The sequence below is a fragment of the Hyla sarda genome, chromosome 7 (genome assembly GCF_029499605.1).
Source record: "Hyla sarda isolate aHylSar1 chromosome 7, aHylSar1.hap1, whole genome shotgun sequence".
Taxonomy (NCBI): domain Eukaryota; kingdom Metazoa; phylum Chordata; class Amphibia; order Anura; family Hylidae; genus Hyla; species Hyla sarda.
This window is the reverse complement of record NC_079195.1, coordinates 127,599,137-127,620,019: the sequence shown is the minus strand read 5'-3', so window position 1 is coordinate 127,620,019 and position 20,883 is coordinate 127,599,137. Positions and strand designations below refer to the sequence as shown.

Here is a 20,883-nt window from a genome sequence, read left to right as displayed (position 1 = left end):
CCACTTTAAGACATGATGCCACTGAAAAAAACATTGTCACCAAATTGGTCTTGGATCTTTACTTTATTTGATTGCAGAGATGTAGGTTAATGTTAGATTAACATTCAGAAGAGCGAGGAAAGGGGCTGGAGACTTAGCAATCATAAAGGCCATCTGATGGAATAAGCACTAAACAGCATGCAATAGTTTAAATTATATTGTAACACATGCAAGCTACAGAAGTCCAAATAAATAGTCCAAAGGTTTTAATCAAACTAAGGCTATCTTTACATAGTGTAAAAGAGATAACAAAAATTTTCTGTAAAATAGGAATAAAATGGTCCTCATTTACTGAGCTAAAAATGACCAGTTTTTGTTGGGTTATTTTGGTACAGAGTGTCTGCGACATGTCTGCGCCAGTGTTCGACAGTGTGCTCCAGGAAAATCCGACAAACCCAACATTGCACTGTGAAAAGCCAAAAAGGGGCATGGTCTGTCACGAAGGGGGCATGGTCGACCCCAAAAGGGGCGTGGTTTCACAACCCAACCTATTTACTATTGAATTCACAGAAAATCCAGTGGATAAATGACTGGAAATTTCCACCTAGAAAAAGCTGCTCAGAAAATGTTCCCAACTTGTAAATCTGTGAATCCCCATAGTAGATAAAGAGGAATCCTGCAAGTCTGAAACAACATTTCCCACTAGTAAAAACCCGACACTCTTAGTAAATGAGGTCCAATATGTCCATATTTTTTTATCTAATATGTGCACAATAAAAGTCTATGATTGCAGAAGATTTTTTAAACAGAGTGTGCACTAATGATTACTTTTCCATAGGCTTTCATTATACACATAATTAGATTAACATATTTTATTGTTATTTTAAAGGTTTATTTTGCTATTCATTTTACAATGTGTGAACATAGCCTAATTGAGTATGTGTTGTATTAAATGAATAAAAAAATGTTTGTCTTGATCCATGTATCTTCAGCAGCATGCATAGTTATTTTTATTTTTTACCATTGTTCCTTAGGTGCTACTGTGCTGTTTTTGAATGCAACAGATTTGGATCGTTCCAGGGAATATGGGCAGGAGTCTATTATATACTCATTGGATGGTTCACCTCAGTTTCGGATCAATGCTCGATCAGGTGATGCGTTGTTATATATATGAGGAAATAGCAGAGTACATCAGCTCACTCCTGATCACGCCAGGTGTCCGTGCCCGGACAGTTGTAACCCAACACCGGGAGAAGCAATACAGGAGAGGATGGATCCAGCACAGACCTCGTGCAGTAGAAAACTTTATTCAGGTACCAACAAGGACAGGATAAAAAGTGACACGTTTCAGCCAGGTAACCTAGCCTTACTCATACAGAGTAAGGCTAGGTTACCTGGCTGAAACGCGTCACTTTTTATCCTGTCCTTGTTGGTACCTGAAAAAAGTTTTCTACTGCACAAGGTTTGCACTGGATCCATCCTTTCCTGTGTTGTTAAACAGGGTGGGCCATTTATATGGATACACCTTAATAAAATGGGAATGGTTGGTGATATTAACTTCCTGTTTGTGGCACATTAGTATATGTGAGGGGGGAAACTTTTCAAGATGGGTGGTGACCATGGCGGCCATTTTGTGAAGTCGGCCATTTTGAATCCAACTTTTGTTTTTTCAATAGGAAGAGGGTCATGTGACACGTCAAACTTACTGGGAATTTCACAAGAAAAATGATGTGCTTGGTTTTAATGTACCTTTATTCTTTCATGAGTTATTTACAAGTTTCTGACCACTTATAAAATGTGTTCAATGTGCTGCCCAATGTGTTGGATTGTCAATGAAACCCTCTTCTCCCGCTCTTCCCACACTGATAGCAACACCGCAGGAGAAATGCTAGCACAGACTTCCAGTATCTGTAGTTTCAGGTGCTGCAGAATGTGCAAAACAAAAATTGGAACAGGACCCTCAGTTTACACAGAAGATTTTGTTCAGTGATGAGGCAAACTTTTATGTGAATGGTGAAGTTAACAAACAAAACCACCGCTATTGGTCTGACACTAACCCACATTGGATAGATCCCTCCAAGACTGTTGGAACAAAAAAATTGATGGTATGGTGTGGTATATGGGGTACAAAGATAGTGGGGCTATTCTTCATCAATGGAAACCTCAAGGCCACTGGATATGCAAAATTGCTACATGATGATGTGTTTCCCTCTTTATGCACTGAAGCTGGCACGTCCCCTGAGTTTTTCCAGCAAGATGGTGCACCACCACATTATGGGTGTCAGGTCCGAGCATTCCTAGATGAACAGTTTCCTGGAAAGTTGATTGGTCATCGTGAGCCAGTTGAATGGCCCCCAAGGTCTCCCGATCTGACTCCCTTAGACTTTTATCTTTGGTGTCATCTGAAGGCAATTGTCTATGCTGTGAAAATGCGAGATGTGCAGCACCTGAAACTACGGATACTGGAAGCCTGTGCTAGCATTTCTCCTGCGGTGTTGCTATCAGTGTGTGAAGAGTGGGAGAAGAGGGTTGCATAGAAAATCCAACACAACGGGCAGCACATTGAACACATTTTATAAGTGGTCAGAAACTTGTAAATAACTCATGAAAGAATAAAGTTACGTTAAAACCAAGCACATCATTGTTTTTCTTGTGAAATTCCAAATAAGTTTGATGTGTCACATGACCCTCTTCCTATTGAAAAAACTAAAGTGGGATTCAAAATGGCTGACTTCAAAATGGTCGCCATGGTCACCATCCATCTTGAAAAGTTTCCCCCCTCACATATACTAATGTGCCACAAACAGGAAGTTAATATCACCAACAATTCCCATTTTATTAAGGTGTATCCATATAAATGGCCCACCCTGTATATATATTTCATTTACTTTAAAGGCTAGAGACACCTTTGAGGCATATTTTTTATGGAACTGCATTTATTTTGGACAAAAAAAAGTATAATTGGATTTAATAAGAAATTTTTAGCCATTTGTATCGCATGCATAGCAATCTACAGAATCTTATTTAGACTGGGATCAAACACAAAATAAATTTTTCCGCAAGTAATTATTTTTCTTTTTAGAAGCGGAAATCAGACAAAATTTGGCCACAATTTTTTTGCTGACATATTTTACATATTATCTGTGAATCTGCATGTTAAATAAAATATTTTGCGCAGTGTGAACCCAGTCTTAGGCTGTTTTTTTTTTTTTAAATGCCAAAAAATGCTGTGGCCAGATGTTAGGTATAAATCAATGAGAAATCGCTAAATTCTTATTCCACTTGTCATTTTTCACTTTGGCATTTTCCTTTATCATTTTTACATTTTTTCACTCTTTTTTGTCGTTTTTCAGCTCCTTGGTGATTTTTTTTTGTCAAAATCGGGGCGTTTTTCTCCCGTAGAAGTCTATGGAAGTGAAAAAACGCCAAGAAAAATGATGTGTGGGTTTAAAATTTGGCGTTTTTTCAGGCATTTTTTTAAATTCTTTTTTGGACTACCTTTTGATGGAGATACCTTTTTTAATAAAATTTTGTTGGGTACCAAAAAAAAAAATAATAATAATAATAATAATAAAAAGATATAGTAGTGAAGGAAAACATGGTAGTGAAACGAAAGTTTTCTTTTTTATAACAAAATTTTTATAAATTTTTAAAACAGGGATCAATTTATGCGGGCAGGTGGGGACCTAAAAATATAGCCGACAATATAAAACTTGTAGTGTGTGTGTGTTTTTCACTTTTTTTCTTATTTTTTAAATTTTTTTTAGGTAGTACACACTGTTCCATGATTGGAGTAGTAGTACCTGTACTAATAGACAGATTGCCCATTGGGATCCTCCTGTATAATGTATAGATGGGGCCAGCTGCTCTTCTATGGTCCCCTGCACTGACGTATGTATACACCTATTCGTATTTCCCGCAGAGAGCTGTGATTGGCCAGATGGTTCCAGCCAATCACAGCTCTCTGTGGGAAATAGGAATATGTGTATATATGCGTTGGTGCAGGGGACCATAGAAGAGCGGCCGGTCGCATCTATACATTATACAGGGAGTGACATCTGCTGTGATCTTTCCTTAACTGCAAGTACTACTACTCCCAACATGGAGCACACTCTGCAGCTCTGCATCTCTGCTATATTATGGATGATCGCATCGGGTGTCACGACTGACAACCGGGGCGATATGTCTATTACAGGTACTACTACTCTTATCATGGAACAGTCTGTTCTATGCTGGGAGTAGTAGTACTACCTAAAAAAATGAAAAAAAAAATAGAGAAAAAAAATTAATAAAAATGTCGTTATAAAAAATATACATTTCGTTAAATACTTATTTTTCCATCCTCTTTTTTTTTTTTTTTTTGGTACTCAACAAATTTTGGGTACCAAAAAAAAAACTGCCAAAGTGCAATTTCCACACAAATGAAAAAACGGCAGAAAAAACGGCAGAAAAAACACCAGACGCAGGAAGTTGCACTGGTGTTTTTTTCAGGCGTTTTTCATGTGTTTTTTTCAATCCAAAAAACGCAGGACAAAAAAACAAGTAGAAACTTAGCCTTACTGTGAAATCTTTACTTACTTCTTCTCCCACTTCCATGTTATCCTGAATGATAATCTAAGTTCAATTCTAATAAAATTGATGTTGATCATTAAAACTTATTTTCAAAGATTGATAATTTTAAGGCAAGAACCAAGTCAGGTCAGTGATGGATTTCACTGTCAATAAGAGTCTGCAGCTTACTAAAGACTATCATACTCAAAAAAAAAGCGAGAGAAAAACGGAAAAACATTTTTAACTACTTAAGGACCACATGTTTTTTCATTTTTGCACTTTAATTTTTTCCTTCTCATCTTGTAAAAATAAGACTTAAAATTTTGCACCTACAGACCTATATGAGGGCTTGTTTTTTGCACCACCAATTTTACTTTGTAGTGACATCAATCATTTTACCACAAATTTTACAGTGAAACCCCCCAAAAATATTTGTGGGGCAAAATTGAAAAATAAAAAGGCCATTTTGCAAATTTTGGGAGCTTCCACGCAGTGCACTTTTTGGCAAAAATGACACCTTATCTTTATTCTTTAGGTTGATACAATTAAAATGATACCCAAATTGTATAGTTTTATTTTGTATAACTTTTTTTGTTTTTAAATGGGTATTCCGGGCATTCGAGAGGATAGGGGATAAGATGTCTGATCGCGGGGGGCCCGCCGCTGGAACCCCCCGGAATCTCCCTGCAGCAGCCCGCATTCTATGCGTAGCTGCGTCTGAAGTTTCGGAAACTGCCGGGCTTCCGAGACGGGGACATGATTTCACGCCACGCCCCCTCCATTCATGTCTATGGGAGGGAGCGTTGAATGGAGGGGGTGTGGCGTGATGTCACGTTGAATGGAGGGGGCGTGGCATGATGTCACGTCCCTGTCTCGGAAGCTCGGCGGTTTCAGAAACTTCAGACGCAGCTACGCATAGAATGTGGGCTTCTGCAGGAAGATCACGGGGGGTCCCAGCGGCTGGCCCCCCATGATCAGACATCTTATCCCCTATCCTTTCGATAGGGGATAAGATGTTTTTGCCCGGAATACCCCTTTAACATAACTTTTTTGTGCGAAAATTTGCAAGTTTAAAATTGTCATCTGATCACTATAACTTTTTTTTTCCGTATTTTCCGTTATCTGTAGTTTTTATTGGTACCATTTTTTTTTATAGGACTTTTTGATTTTAGGGTATACAAAGTAGGGTCCTGTGCAGGACTGGTTTTTCAATCCTGCTCCCGATGATGTTTTTTGACCAATCCCACCTGCTCCCCTAGGGTGTTTGCTCCGCTTCCGCTAAAATGTTTGCCCAATCCTGCCTGCTCCCGCTGAAATTTTTGTCCAATCCCTCCCGCTCCAGCTAACATAGGAGTGTACAGACAGTAGGGTGCAATGCTCTGCATATACTCCCCATGTATGGCAGTGTGTGTAGTACACACACAGCAATACATGGGGGTATGTGCAGAGCATTGCACCATAGTGTATGTACAGATGTGAATAGCAGTGACTGTGCAGACTCAGAGGCCCTAAGTCCCTGACCGATGCAATGCTCTGCACATACCTAGCCTACGGGGATGTATGAGGGCTAATATTAGCACCATGGTCTGTAGTTTTTATTGTTACCATTTTTGTTTTAACCCCTTTAGGACCAAGCGTTTTTCTGTTTTTGCACTTTCGTTTTTTCCTCCTTACCTTTTAAAAATCATAACCCTTTCAATTTTGCACCTAAAAATCCATATGATGGCTTATTTTTTGCACCACCAATTCTATTTTGTAATGATACCAGTCATTTTACCCAAAAATCTATGGCAAAAGGATGAAATGGATGAAAAACCGCCATTTTGTATATTTTGGGGGCTTCTGTTTCTACGCAGTCCATTTTTCGGTAAAAATTACATTTTATCTTTATCCTGTAGGTCAATATAATTAAAATAATACCCTACTTATATAGGTTTGATTTTCTCGTACTTCTGGAAAAAATCATAACTACATGCCGGAAAATTAATACATTTAAACTTGTCCTTTTCTGACCCCTATAACTTTATTATTTTTTCGCGGAGGGGCAGTATGAGGGCTCATATTTTGCGCTGAGATCTGAAGTTTTTATTGGTACCATTTTTGTTATGATAAGACAGTTTGATTGCATTTTATTCATTTTTTTATGGCCTAAAAAGTGACCAAAAATACGCTATTTGGGATTTGGATTTTTTTTGTGCGTACGCCATTGACCGTGCGGTTTAATTAATTATATATTTTTATAGTTTAAACATTCCTTCTTAGGGGACTTTAATGGAGGAATCATTTGATTCCTCATACAGATCAATGTGGCTCCATAAACCACATTGATCTGTGTGCTCTGCGCTCGATTGATAAAGCCTGGCAGGACCAGGCTTTATCAATCGAGCGCAGAGCACACTCAGCAGAGAAGCTGGTGGTGATTGTAAGCGGGGGGGGGGGGGGGGGGGCTGAGACTGAGTCACTGAGGCTGCTGCACAATTTTGCAGGATTTACAGGACCCGCATCCGTAGCAGTTTCCTGACCATTCGCACGTTTTGGGTTGGGTCCCGCGGGATCCCAATCCTAATGCAGGACTCTAATACAAAGTGACCAAAAATACACAATTTTGGACTTTGGTATTTTTTTAGGTATACACTGTTATTTTGATAGTTTGGACATATAAAACACATGGCAATATCACATATGTTTATGTTTATTTTTGTTTACATATATTTTTTTAATGGGAAAAGGGGGGGGGGGTGATTCAAACTTTTATTAGGGAAGGGGTTAATTTACTTTTATAAAAAACAAATTGGCACATGTTTTTCACTATTCTTTTGTTCCTATAGGGGACTATTACAGTGATTACTGATTGCATATACTGTTCAATGCTATGCCATAGCATAGCATTGATTAGTGTTATTGGTGCTCCATTGCTCTAGCCTTTCATGGCTGACTGGAACTTTGGAAAACCCATCAGATGGCAAGGAGGCAGATAAGGTCCTGCGGTGTCACCGTGGGGGGGGCTCCACTGAGCAGCCGAGAGTAGTATATTAACATTTTAGATGCCGTGATCAACTTTGATTGCGGTTTCTAAAAGGTTAATGCTGGGCATCACTGCGCTCAACTCCTGAGTGCGCGTTATAGAAGGAGAGTGGACAATGGACGTAAATGTAGGTACATTGTGCTTAAGGGGTTAAGAAAGCAAAATCAAATGTATTATTTTAAGCCTAAAACAAAAAAAGCTGCTATCACTAAAAAGGGTTATCCAGGTTTTATTAACTTTTCCCTGTTGTGCCTGAAATGCCAAGTTATGTCTTAAATGCTTACTTGACTTATATGTGTGGGGTGGATGAACCTCTTTTTTGTGATTTCAACCTTTCTTTGTATGACTGTTGTCTTAAGCCTTTCCCAGTATCCTGTGTGGCTTAACCCCTTAAGGACCCAGCCATTTTACACCTTAGGACCCGGCCATTTTTTGTACATCTGACCACTTTCACTTTAAACATTAATAACTCTGGAATGCTTTTAGTTATCATTCTGATTCTGAGACTGTTTTTTCGTGAAATATTCTACTTTAACATAGTGGTAAAATTTTGTGGTAACTTACATCCTTTCTCGGTGAAAAATCCCAAAATATGATGAAAAATTTGAAAATTTTGCATTTTTCTAACATTGAAGCTCTCTGCTTGTAAGGAAAATGGATATTCCAAATATTTTTTTTTATTCACAAATACAATATGTCCACTTTATGTTTGCATCATAAAATTGACGTGTTTATACTTTTGGAAGACACCAGAGGGCTTCAAAGTTCAGCAGCAATTTTCCAATTTTTCACAAAATTTCCAAACTCACAATTTTTCAGGGACCAGTTCAGGTTTGAAGTGTCTTCATCTTATAAATACCCCACAAATGACCCCATTCTAAAAACTACACCCCCCCAAACTATTCAAAATGACATTCAGTCAGCGTTTTAACCCTTTAGGTGTTTCACAGGAATAGCAGCAAAGTGAAGGAGAAAATTCACAATCTTCATTTTTTACACTTGCATGTTCTTGTAGACCCAATTTTGGAATTTTTACGAGGGTTAAAAGGAAAAAATGTATACTAATATTTGTAGCCCAATTTTTCTCGAGTAAGCACATACCTCATATGTCTATGTAAAGTGTTCGGCGGGCGCAGTAGGGGGCTCAGAAGCGAAGGAGCAACAAGGGGATTTTGGAGAGTACGTTTTTCTGAAATGGTTTTTGGGGGGCATGTTGCATTTAGGAAGCCCCTATGGTGCCAGAACAGCAAAAAAAAAAACATGGCATACCATTTTGGAAACTAGACCCCTTGAGGAACGTAACAAGGAATAAAGTGAGCCTTAATACCCCATAGGTGTTTCACGGCTTTTGCATATGTAAAAAAATTTTAAAAAAATGTCACTAAAATGTGTGTTTTCCCCCAAATTTCACATTTTTGCAAGGGTTAATAGCAGAAAATACCCCCCAAAATTTGTAACCCCATCTCTTCTGAGTATGGAGGTACCCCATAAGTTGACCTGAAGTGCACTACGGGCGAACTACCATGCTCAGAAGAGAAGGAGTCATATTTGGCTTTTTGATAGCAAATTTTACTCGAGTGGCATGTCGCATTTAGGAAGCCCCTATGGTGCCAGGACAACAAAATAACCCCCACATGGCATAGCATTTTGGAAACTAAACCCCTTGAGGAACGTAACAAGGGGTACAGTGAGCATTTACCCCCCACTGGTGTCTGTCAGATCTTTGGATCAGTGGGCTGTACAAAATGTTTAATTTGCACAGCCCATTGTTCCAAAGATCTGTCAGACACCAGTGGGGGGTAAATTCTCACTGCACCCCTCATTACATTCCATGAGGGGTGTAGTTTCCGAAATGGGGTCACATGTGTTTTTTTTTTTTTTTTTGCATTTGTCAAAACCGCTGTAACAATCAGCCACCCCTCTGCAAATCACCTCAAATGTACATGGTGCACCCTCCCTTCTGGGCCTTGTTGTGTGCCCCCAGAGCACTTTGCGCCCACATATGGGGTATTTCCACAGTTGGGAGAAATTGCATTACAAATTTTGGGGGGCTTTTTTCCCTTTTACCTCTTGTCAAAATGAAAAGTATAGGGCAATACCAGCATGTTAGTGTAAAAAATAAATTTTTTTACACTAACATGCTGGTGCAGACCCCAACTTCACCTTTTCATAAGGGGTGAAAGGAGGAAAAGCCCTGCAAAATTTGTTAGGCAATTTCTCCTGAGTACGATGATACCCCATATGTGGCCCTAAACTGTTGCCTTGAAATACGACAGGGCTCCGAAGTGAGAGAGCACCATGCGCATTTGAGGCCTGAATTAGGGATTTGCATAGGGGTGGACATAGGGATATTCTACGCCAGTGATTCCCAAACAGGGTGCCTCCAGCTGTTGCAAAACTCCCAGCATGCTTGGACCGTCAACGGCTGTCCGGCAATACTTGGAGTTGTTGTTTTGCAACAGCTGGAGGCTCCATTTTGTAAAGAGTGCCGTTCCAGATATTTTTCATTTTTATTTGGGAGGGGATGGGGGCTGTGTAGGGGTATGTGTATATGTAGTGTTTTTTTTTATTTTGTGTTAGTGTAGTGTAGTGTTTTTAGGGTACAGTGACACGGACAGGGGGTTACAGCGAGTTTCCCGCTGCGAGTTTGAGCTGCAGCGCAAAATTTGCTGCATGGCAAACTTGCAGCCTGATACTCACTGTAAGCCCCTGCCCATGTGAATGTACCCTGTACATTCACAGGGGGGGGGGAACCTCCAGCTGTTGCAAAACTGCAACTTCCAGCATGCACAGTCTATCAGTGCATGCTGGTAGTTATAGTTTTGCAACAGCGGGAGGCACACGGATTGGGAAACACTGAGTTAGGAAACAGACAATGTTTCCCAACCAGTGTGCCTACAGTTGTTGCAAAACCACAACTTCCAAACATTCTCAGGCATGCTGGAAGTAGTAGTTCGGCAACATCTTTAGAGCCAGATGTTGCCGGACTACAACTCCCAGCATGCTTGGAGTTGTAGTTTTGCATTATATGGAGGACTACAGTTTCCAATCTGTGCCCTTCCAGATGTTGCAAAACTACAACTCCCAGTATGCCAAAACTGTCCAGGCATGCTGGGAGTTATAGTTCTGCAACATCTGAAGGGCCAGATGTTACAGAACTACAACTCCCAGCATGCCTGGACAGTAAGGGCATGCTGAGGATGTGTAGTTTTGCAACATCTTGAAGGGCACAGTGGTCTCCAAACTGTGGACCTCCAGATGTTGCAAAACTGCAACTCCCAGCATTCCCAGACGCCAAGAGCTGTCTGGGCATGCTGGGAGTTGTTGTGTAAGGGAACCAGATAGAGCAGTCCAGATCGCTTTACGGCGGTCTGGACTGCTGCAAAGGTCCCGCGACGCCGCAGAAGATCAACTCACCCGTCGCCACCGCCGCCGTCTCTGGCGCCGGGATCCGCGTCTTCAGGGACGAGGTAAGTATCGGGGCCGGGCCCCAGCCCTCCCCCGTCCCCCGCCGCGTCCTCCAGTCTTCCTCCCGTTCTCTCCGGACTTCCAGGGGCCGGGCAGGGCGGGAGGAAGTAACCTCCCCCCCCCCTGCTATTGGTCGGTTAGCTAACCAAGGAATCGCAGGGGATAGGAGGAGGTGGCAGGCTTGCCACCTCGCTCCTATACTTCAGCATGGTCCTGGCTGTCTGTGACAACCGGGATCATGGAAAATTAGCGGGCGGTCGGGTCCCAGAGACCCGATCAGCCCGATATCGCCGCAGATCGCAAGGGCGATTTCCCTCGCGATTTGCGATGATCGCCGACATAGGGGGCAGACATGGCCCCCCTCGGCATTTGCCCGGGATGCCTGCTGAAGCATTTCAGCAGGCATCCGTTTCCGATCTCTGTGCGGCAGGGACCGGAAAACACCAGGACGTACGGGTACGTCTTGGGTCCTTAAGAGGTTAAAGGAGTTATCCAGGAAAAAAAATAATTTTATTTATCAACACGCTCCAGAAATGTAAACAGATTTGTAAAATATTTCTATTAAAAAATCTTAATCCTTTCAGTACTTGTGAGCTAAAAAATTTGAGTTGTTCTTTTCTAAGTGCTCTCTGATGACACATGTCTCGGGAACTGCCCAGTTTAGAAGCAAATCCCCATAGCAATCCTCTTCTACTCTGTGCAGTTCCCGAGACAAGCAGATATGTCAGCAGAGAGCACTGTTGCCAGACAGAAAACAACAACTCAGCAGCTGATAATTATTGAAAGGATTAAGATTTTATAATAGAAGTCATTTACAAATCTGTTTAACTTTCTGGAGCCAGTTGATATATAAAAAGAAGTTTTTTCCTGGAATACCCCTTTAACTCTTTCAGGACGTAGGGCACTCACCGTGACCCCACATCCCACCGGGTAGGTCTCGGCTGCTAATGATAGCTGGGACCTTGGGCTAATGGTGTGTGGCACCGATCGTTGTGCAGCGCACTATTAACCCTTTAGATAGGCGATCAAAGTTGATCACCGCAACTAAAAATTAAAGTAAACGCTTCCCGGCAGCTCAGTCGGGATGATCGGAACTATCACGATAAAATCGCGATGTCCCGATCAGCTAGGACGTGAGCGGAGGTCCCCTTACCTTGCTCCGTCGCGTCTGATTGGCGTTTGATTGCTTCAAGCCTGAGCTACAGGCTTGAGCAATCGAGCCCCTAGAATGTTGATCCATGCAAAGCTATGGCTTTGCAGGGATCAGGGTAAAAGATCAGTGTGTGCAGTGTTATAGCTCCTATGGGAGCTATAACACTGCAAAAAAAAGTGGAAAAAAAAAGTTAACAAAGGTCATTAAAGGGGTACTCCGGTGCTTAAACATCTTATCCCCTTTCCAAAGGATAGGGGATAAGATACCTGATCGCGGGAGTCCCGCAGCTGGGGACCCCCGGGATCATGCACGCGGCACCCCTTTTGTAATCAGCGCCCGGAGCGTGTTACAAAGGGGGTGCCACGTGCATGATCCCGGGGGTCCCCAGCTGCGGGACTCCCGCGATCAGGCATCTTATCCCCTATCCTTTGGATATCCCTTCCCTAATAAATGTTTGAATCACCCCCCTTTTTCCATAAAAAAAACTGTGTAAATAAAAATAAAAATAAATATATGTGGTATCGCAACGTGCGGAAATGTCCGAACTATAAAAATATAGTGTTAATTAAACCGCATGGTCAATGGCGTACATGCAAAAAAAATTTTAACATATAAATTTTCCTGCATGCAGTTAGGATTTTTTTCCGAAGTACGACAAAATCCAACCTATATACCGTATATACTCGAGTATAAGCCGAGTTTTTCAGCACGATTTTTCGTGCTGAAAACACCCCCCTCGGCTTATACTCGAGTGAACTCCCCCACCCGCAGTGGTCTTCAACCTGCGGACTTCCAGAGGTTTCAAAACTACAACTCCCAGCAAGCCAGGGCAGCCATCGGCTGTCCGGGCTTGCTGGGAGTTGTAGTTTTGAAACCTCCGGAGGTCCGCAGGTTGAAGACCACTGCGGCCTTCAACATCATCCAGCCCCCTCTCACCCCCTTTAGTTCTGTACAGTACTCACCTCCGCTCGGCGCTGGTCCGGTCCTGCAGGGCTGTCCGGTAAGGAGGTGGTCCGGTGAGGAGGTGGTCCGGGCTGCTATCTTCACCGGGGAGGCCTCTTCTAAGCGCTTCGGGCCCGGCCTCAGAATAGTCACGTTGCCTTGACAACGACGCAGATGCGTCGTTGTCAAGGCAACGGCTCTATTCCGGGCCGGAAGCGCGGAGAAGAGGCGCCCCCGGTGAAGATAGCAGCCCGGAACCACTATCCCACCGGACCACCTCCTTACCGGACAGTCCTGCAGGACCGGACCAGCGCCGAGCGGAGGTGAGTACTCAGAACTAAAGGGGGTGAGAGGGGGCTGGATGATGTTGAAGGCCGCAGTGGTCTTCAACCTGCGGACCTCCGGAGGTTTCAAAACTACAACTCCCAGCAAGCCCGGACAGCCGATGGCTGCCCGGGCTTGCTGGGAGTTGTAGTTTTGAAACCTCTGGAGGTCCGCATGTTGAAGGCCGCAGTGGTCTTCAACCTGCGGACCTCCGGAGGTTTCAAAACTACAACTCCCAGCAAGCCCGGACAGCCGATGGCTGCCCGGGCTTGCTGGGAGTTGTAGTTTTGAAACCTCTGGAGGTCCGCATGTTGAAGGCCGCAGTGGTCTTCAACCTGCGGACCTCCGGAGGTTTCAAAACTACAACTCCCAGCAAGCCCGGACAGCCGATGGCTGCCCGGGCTTGCTGGGAGTTGTAGTTTTGAAACCTCTGGAGGTCCGCAGGTTGAAGACCACTGAGGGCGAATGATGAGAAGAGGATGATGAAGGGGGGGGGGGTGTGGGGATGATGAAGGGGGGTGGGGATGATGAAGGGGGGGGGGTGTGGGATGATTACAAGGGGATGATGAAGGGGGGATGTGTGGGATGATAAGGGGATGTGTGGGATGATGACAAGGGGATGATGAAGGGGGGATGTGTGGGATGATAAGGGGATGTGTGGGATGATGACAAGGGGATGATGAAGGGGGGATGTGTGGGATGATGACAAGGGGATGTGTGGGATGATGACAAGGGGATGATGAAGGGGGGATGTGTGGGATGATGACAAGGGGATGATGAAGGGGGGATGTGTGGGTAAGGGGATGTGTGGGATGATGACAAGGGGATGATGAAGGGGGGGATGTGTGGGATAAGGGGATGTGTGGGATGATGACAAGGGGATGATGAAGGGGGGATGTGTGGGATGATGACAAGGGGATGATGAAGGGGGGATGTGTGGGATGATAAGGGGATGTGTGGGATGATGACAAGGGGATGATGAGGATGTTAATGACGGGTCTGGATGATGACAGGGGGGATGAGGTATTTCCCACCCTAGGCTTATACTCGAGTCAATAACTTTTCCTGGGATTTTGGGTTGAAATTAGGGGTCTCGGCTTATATTCGGGTCGGCTTATACTCGAGTATATACGGTAAGTAGGGTATCAGTTAAACCGTATGGCCCTACAGTATAAAGATAAGGTGTCATTTTTACGGAAAAATGCACTGTGTAGAAACGGAAGCCCCCAAAAGCTACAAAATGAAATGTTTTCTTCAATTTTGTCGCACAATTAATTTTTTTTTCCGTTTTGTCGTGGATTTTTTGGTAAAATGACTAATGCCACTGCAAAGTCGAATTGGTGGCGCAAAAAATAAGCTATCATATGGAATTTTATGTGCAAAATTTAAAGCATTATAATTTTTAGAAGGTGATGAGGAAAAAATGTAAATGCAAAAACGGAAAAACCCTGTGTCCTTAAGGGGTTAAGGCAACAACTGATCACAGGGGGCTTGGCTTCTTCTTGTCTTCTTAGAAGAGCCAGCCCCCTCATGGCATATGCAGTCTTGCTGTATGTGCCACCTTGCCGATATTCAATGCGCCCCTGCTTTCTACAGATTGACGAGATCATGTGACAGCAAGGGATTGACTGTCAGCACAGCGGCATGTACAGCTAGACCATACATGTCATAAGGGGGCTGGCTTGTCAGGAAAGACAGAAGCCAAGCCCCCTGTGATCAGCTGTTGTCTCGAGACAAACAGAACAGGAAAGGCTCAAGACAACAGTCAAAAACAGACTGGAGGGATGCTAAGCCTGGAGGGGGGGGGGGGGGGACGACAAGGAAATCACAAAAAAGAGGTTGATCCACCCCACACATGTAAGGCAAGTAAAGCATTTAAGACATAACTTGGCATCACAGACGCGATAGGGAAAAGTGAATAAAACCTGGATAAACCCTTTAAATTGTTTTAGTTTTGATTTGATTTGCTATAGTACAAATGTTGGAACAAGAAGTTTTTCATATGCTTTGTATGACCAACTTTTAAAGTTAGATTGGAGGAGAATTTTTTTTATTTTAGATTTGTTGGGTACTCTACCAGTTTTGGTATTTCAACAGTGGTTTTACTGACACTTACCTATACAGGAACGTTAGCTCAGTCATGTCCTTTATAGTTCATTTGTAAATGCCTTAATTAGAAAATCAGAAAGTCACCCTTTATGGCAATCTAGATTTTGGATTAATGTTATGGTAATGATGAAAGTTATTGTTGAAATGATCCTTTGAACCGAAAAAGATTTTTGGCAGTATTCTAACTTTTAGAATGGGCACCAGCTGATTCTGCAGTCTTTACACTTGTTTAAGTCTTTTCAGCTGCTTGAGAAGCTATAATGCTAAGCTATAGAGCGTTCGCTATGCTCAGACGTGTCCAACTGATACCTTGTAAAGACATAAGTACTTTTCGTAGGAGTGGAAAATTTGTCAAACCTTCACTGCTCAGGAATAGTTCCAATTGAAGTCATTTTAAAACAGAGTGACAAGATTTGCCTTTACTTATCTGAACTACCTGAAAGACGCTTTTCAAAGATGATATTTATAGAGCCTGTTTATCTGAAAAGTTTTTTGTTAAAGATTTACTAATTTTGCACACATCTCGAGAAATTGAGGCACAATAAAAATTGTCACATTGCACTCTACTGGGGTTTATGCAAACTGTTACCCCATAAATATTCGAATTTTTGCTATTGGCCAATGCAGTGACTCATTGGCTAGTGCCATTGGCACTGTGCTGGGGTTCTGGGTTCAAATCCTATCTAGGACAATATCTGCAAGGAGTTTGTATTTTCAGCCTATTTGTGTGGGTTTCCTCTGGATACTTTGGTTTTCTCCAATACTACAAAACATACTGATAGGGGAAATTGGAATTTAGATTGTGAGCCCCAATGGGAAGCGGGACTCTGTACAGCGCTGCAGAATATTTTGGCACTATATAAACAAAGGAAATATTATTATAATTTTAAATATTATAAATCTCCTTTTGAAATACAACAAAGGATCTATAAAAAAGAAGAAGGAAATAGTAACAGAAAATTTTTCATACAAATACACAATTCACAATTCTGTGTGATTTTTCTGCACACTTTAAGATTTGTGGGGGAAAAAACTACATCTTTATATCCTGTAGGTTTCAATTACAAATCCGTTTTAGAAAAACACTGTGAATATGTCCATGACATTAAACTGAATTTGTGGAGTTGTACAGGTTTCTTTTTTTAAAGTGTTGCAATTGGATAATATTTTGGGAGCACAAATGCCACAACTGTGTTTGAAAAGCCGACATTAAACAGTCAGGATGTAGTTAGTAAATTGGGGCCATTCTAGTTTTATCTAGGGCTAAAGACAGTTCTCACTGTAGGACCTTGTCCAGACATGGCAGATGTGTTGTGTATTATGAGCACGGATTTAATCAAAAATATATTAGAAAGATTAAATTTTACAATGATTTAATTTTAGCTGGCTGTACATAATAGGTTGTGTTCGCACACTAAGGCTGGCCGTATGCATTAGATTAATGTCAGTTGACCATCCAGGAGCTTCCTGACGCTTCCTCCAATGACTAAATTGTACGAGAGAAGGATTGACCAACTGGCTTATAATGCACCCAAATCTTTTGTTCTGAATAGAAATAAGCCGCCACCATATGGCTCTGACAACAGCTTTCTCCCCCTCCCTATTCAGAACACATGCAGTTGTGCTTAGCTTAGTGCAAGTGTATGGAAGGGATGGTAGACAAAACTGTTGTCCAAACAAGGGCTTAAGAATTCTTTAATGTATATGGCCAGGCTAACAATGCTGTTTCATATATAGTAGTTGATTTTAATGGGTACTCCACCCCTAGACATCTTATCCCCTATCCTTTGGATAAGATGTCTGATTGCGGGAGGTCCGGCCTCTGGGACCCTCCAGCGATCTCTGGGCCAGCACTGCTGCGTTCTGAACATGGAAGCTTGGGGCTTCCGTGTTCGTGACATCATACCATGCCCCCCTTCATTCATGTCTATGAGAGGGAGTGATAGCAAGTACACAGTCATCACGCCTCCTCCCATAGACATGAAACGAGAATAAGTGGTGTGATCTCACAAACACAGAAGCATGGAAAGCTTCAGAATACCGCAGTGCTGAATGGTCGGCGACCATCTGCGATCAGACATCTTATCCCCTATCCTTTGGGGCTGAGTACCTCTTTCAATGTGGCACACTCATTTTTTGGTTTAATTTTTATATTTCCCATTGAACAGTGACTTTGATGAGTAGAGTGGCCTTATGCAACAAATATTTTGCCCTTATCGAGAATGTCATTGCGAGTTTAGCACCATGAATTTTACCCAACATTCACCAGCTCTACATATCTACTTAATGTTTAATATATTGAATTGTATTTGTTGCAATTATGTTTTTCTTATCTCACAAAATAAAAAATGCTGACATCACACTAATCTTGTGCATCCAATAAATTTTGCATCCAATAACTTACTAAACTTAGTTGCATGACCAATAAAGTCTTGCTAGCAGTAGCATATTTCAGAACATGAGAAATGGAAACTTATTGTTCCTCTGTTTTTATCTCTGTCATCTGTTTTTTTTCCTTTTGTTTAAAAAAAGCATCCCTGTAAAAAGTCTAGCTGAAATAAAAATAGGGCTTGTAAATTACAGTAGACTGTAGGGTACTTAGACTGCCATAGTTTCTTATGACTGAAATGCTCCAATTTTTATATCTATATTGATTCTGTCTATCAATGAAGAAGCTTTGGGAGCTCATAGGAAAGGGATACTGTTAAAGAAATGGGGGTCTAGCACAAAAAAATGGCCGGAAAACACAAAGCTAATTATTTACAATCTTTCTGTTTCGCAAAAAAAATATATAGTACAGTACACAGAAAGATTACATCTAAAGAACACAATAAGGGAATTTTAAAAGTGTGTGTGTATATAAATATATATATATATATATATATATATATACATACACGCACTTCTCAAAAAAATAAAGGGAACACTAAGATAACACATCCTAGATCTGAATGAATGAATGAACTAATCGTATGAAGTACTTTTGTCTTTACATAGTTGAATGTGCTGACAACAAAATCACACAAAAATTATCAATGGAAATCAAATTTATCAACCCATGGAGGTCTGGATATGGAGTCACACTCAAAATCAAAGTGGAAAACCACACTACAGGCTGATCCAACTTTAATGTAATGTCCTAAAACAATTTAAAAGGAGGCTCAGTAGTGTGTGTGGCCTCCATGTGCCCGTATGACCTCCCTACAATGCCTGGGCATGCTCCCGATGAGGTGGTGGAGGGTCTCCTGAGGGATGTCCTCCCAGACCTGGATTAAAGCATCAGCCAACTGCTGGATAGTCTGTGGTAGAACATGGCATTGGTGGATGGAGCCATACATGATGTCCCAGATGTGCTCAATCGGATTCAGGTCTGCGGAACAGGCAGGCCAGTCCATAGCATTAATGCCTTCCTCTTCCAGGAACTGCCGACACACTCCAGCCACATGAGGTCTAGTATTGTCTTGCATTAGGAGGAAGCCAGGGCAACCACGCCAGCATATGGTCTTGCAAGGGGTCTGAGGATCTCTTCTCGGTACCTAATGGCAGTCAGACTACCTCTGACAAGCACATGGAGGGCTGTGCGGCCCCCGAAAGAAATGCCACCCCACACCATTACTGCCAAACCAGTCATGCTGCAGGATGTTGCAGGCAGCAGAACGTTCTCCACGGCATCTCCAGTCTCTGTCACGTCTGTCACATGTGCTCAGTGTGAACCTGCTTTCATCTGTGAAGAGCACAGGGCACCAGTCGCAAATTTGCCAATCTTGGTGTTCTCTGGCAAAATGCCAAACGTCCGGCACGGTGTTGGGTTGTAAGCACAACCCCCACCTGTGGACTTTGGTCCCTCATGCCACCCTCATGGAGTCTGTTTCTGACCATTTGAGTGGACTCATGCACATTTGTGTTCTGCTGGAGGTCATTTTGCAGGCCTCTGACAGTGCTCCTCCTCCTTGCACAAATGCGGAGGTAGCGATCCTGCTGCTGGGTTGTAGCCCTCCTACGGCCTCCTTCACGTCTCCAGATGTACTGGCCTGTCTCCTGGTAGCACCTCCATGTTCTGGACACTACGCTGACAGACACAGCAAGCCTTCTTTCCACAGCTCGCATTGATGGGCAATCCTGGATGAGCTGCCCTACCTGAGCCACTTGTGTGGGTTGTAGACTCCGTCTCATGCTACCACTAGAGTGAAAGCACCACCAGCATTAAAAAGTGATCAAAACATCAGCCAGGAAGCGAGAAGTGGTCTGTGGCCAATACCTGCAGAACCACTCCTCTATTGGGGGTGTCTTGCTAATTGCCTATAATTTCCACCTGTTATCTGTTCCATTTACACAACAGCATGTGAAATTGATTGTCAATCCAAAGGATAGGGGATAAGATGTCACATTGCGGGGGTCCCGCCGCTGGGGACCCCCGGGATCTCCGCTGCAGCACCCCGCTATCATTACTGCACAGAGCAAACTTGCTCTGTGCATAATTACCGGCGATACAGGGGCCGAAGCATTGTGACATCACAGCTCCGCCCCCTTGTGACATCAAGGCCCGCCCCCGCAATACAAGTCTATGGGAGGGGGTGTGGTGGCCATCTATCATGAGGGGGCGGCTGTGACATCACAAGGGGGCGGAGCTGTGATGTCACGATGCTCCGGCCCATGTACTGCCCGTCATTACGCACAGAGTGAGTTTGCTCTGTGCAGTAATGATAGCCTGGCACTGCAGCGGAGATCCCGGGGGTCCCCAGCGGAGGGACCCCCGCGATCTGACATCTTTTTCCCTATCCTTTGGATAGGGGATATGATGCTAGTTGCGGAGTACCCCTTTAAGGTTCTTGACTATTAGACTAGATTGCAAGATCCTTGACTAAAATATCTTCTTTATACCTTGTCTTCTCTTATGTTATTACTATTGTCATTCCTGTTTAGAAGATTTTATGGATTATTTAAATTTATTTACATTTATATTTATCATGAATTACACCACCTCAAACCAGCTATCTGCAGTGATCTAGTACTTATTTTTTATTTATTGGACATTTATTTTTGTATTTTCGTTTTTAAATTTATATGACATAATTATTATTATTATTAATTTCATAGCTTCAAAGCAGCTGTCTGCAACATTTTTCAATTATTCTTTTTTATTAACTAGATATGTTTATATTTTCGAACCACATGCAATTTTTTCAGAGTTTGGAGAAGGCTTGGAGAAGTTATGGAATTGGCTTTCACTAGGATTTGGTATTGCTGTCAGGAAAAGACTGTGAATAATGCATTGCTAAGCCCAATTTTCTGGTCAATTTCATATTGATTTTTAATTTCTACCTTTGCTTAC

The 20,883-nt window shown here is 42.5% G+C and overlaps 1 protein-coding gene across 1 annotated transcript in view; it reads left to right on the top strand.

Moving 5' to 3' along the window:
• CDH23 (cadherin related 23) overlaps window positions 1–20,883 on the top strand; it is a 1,135,250-nt gene that overhangs the window by 694,608 nt on the left and 419,759 nt on the right. Inside the window, exon 19 of the mRNA XM_056530710.1 lies at window positions 1,014–1,130. Coding sequence (XP_056386685.1) covers window positions 1,014–1,130 — 117 coding nt within the window. The remainder of the gene's footprint in view (window positions 1–1,013; window positions 1,131–20,883) is intronic.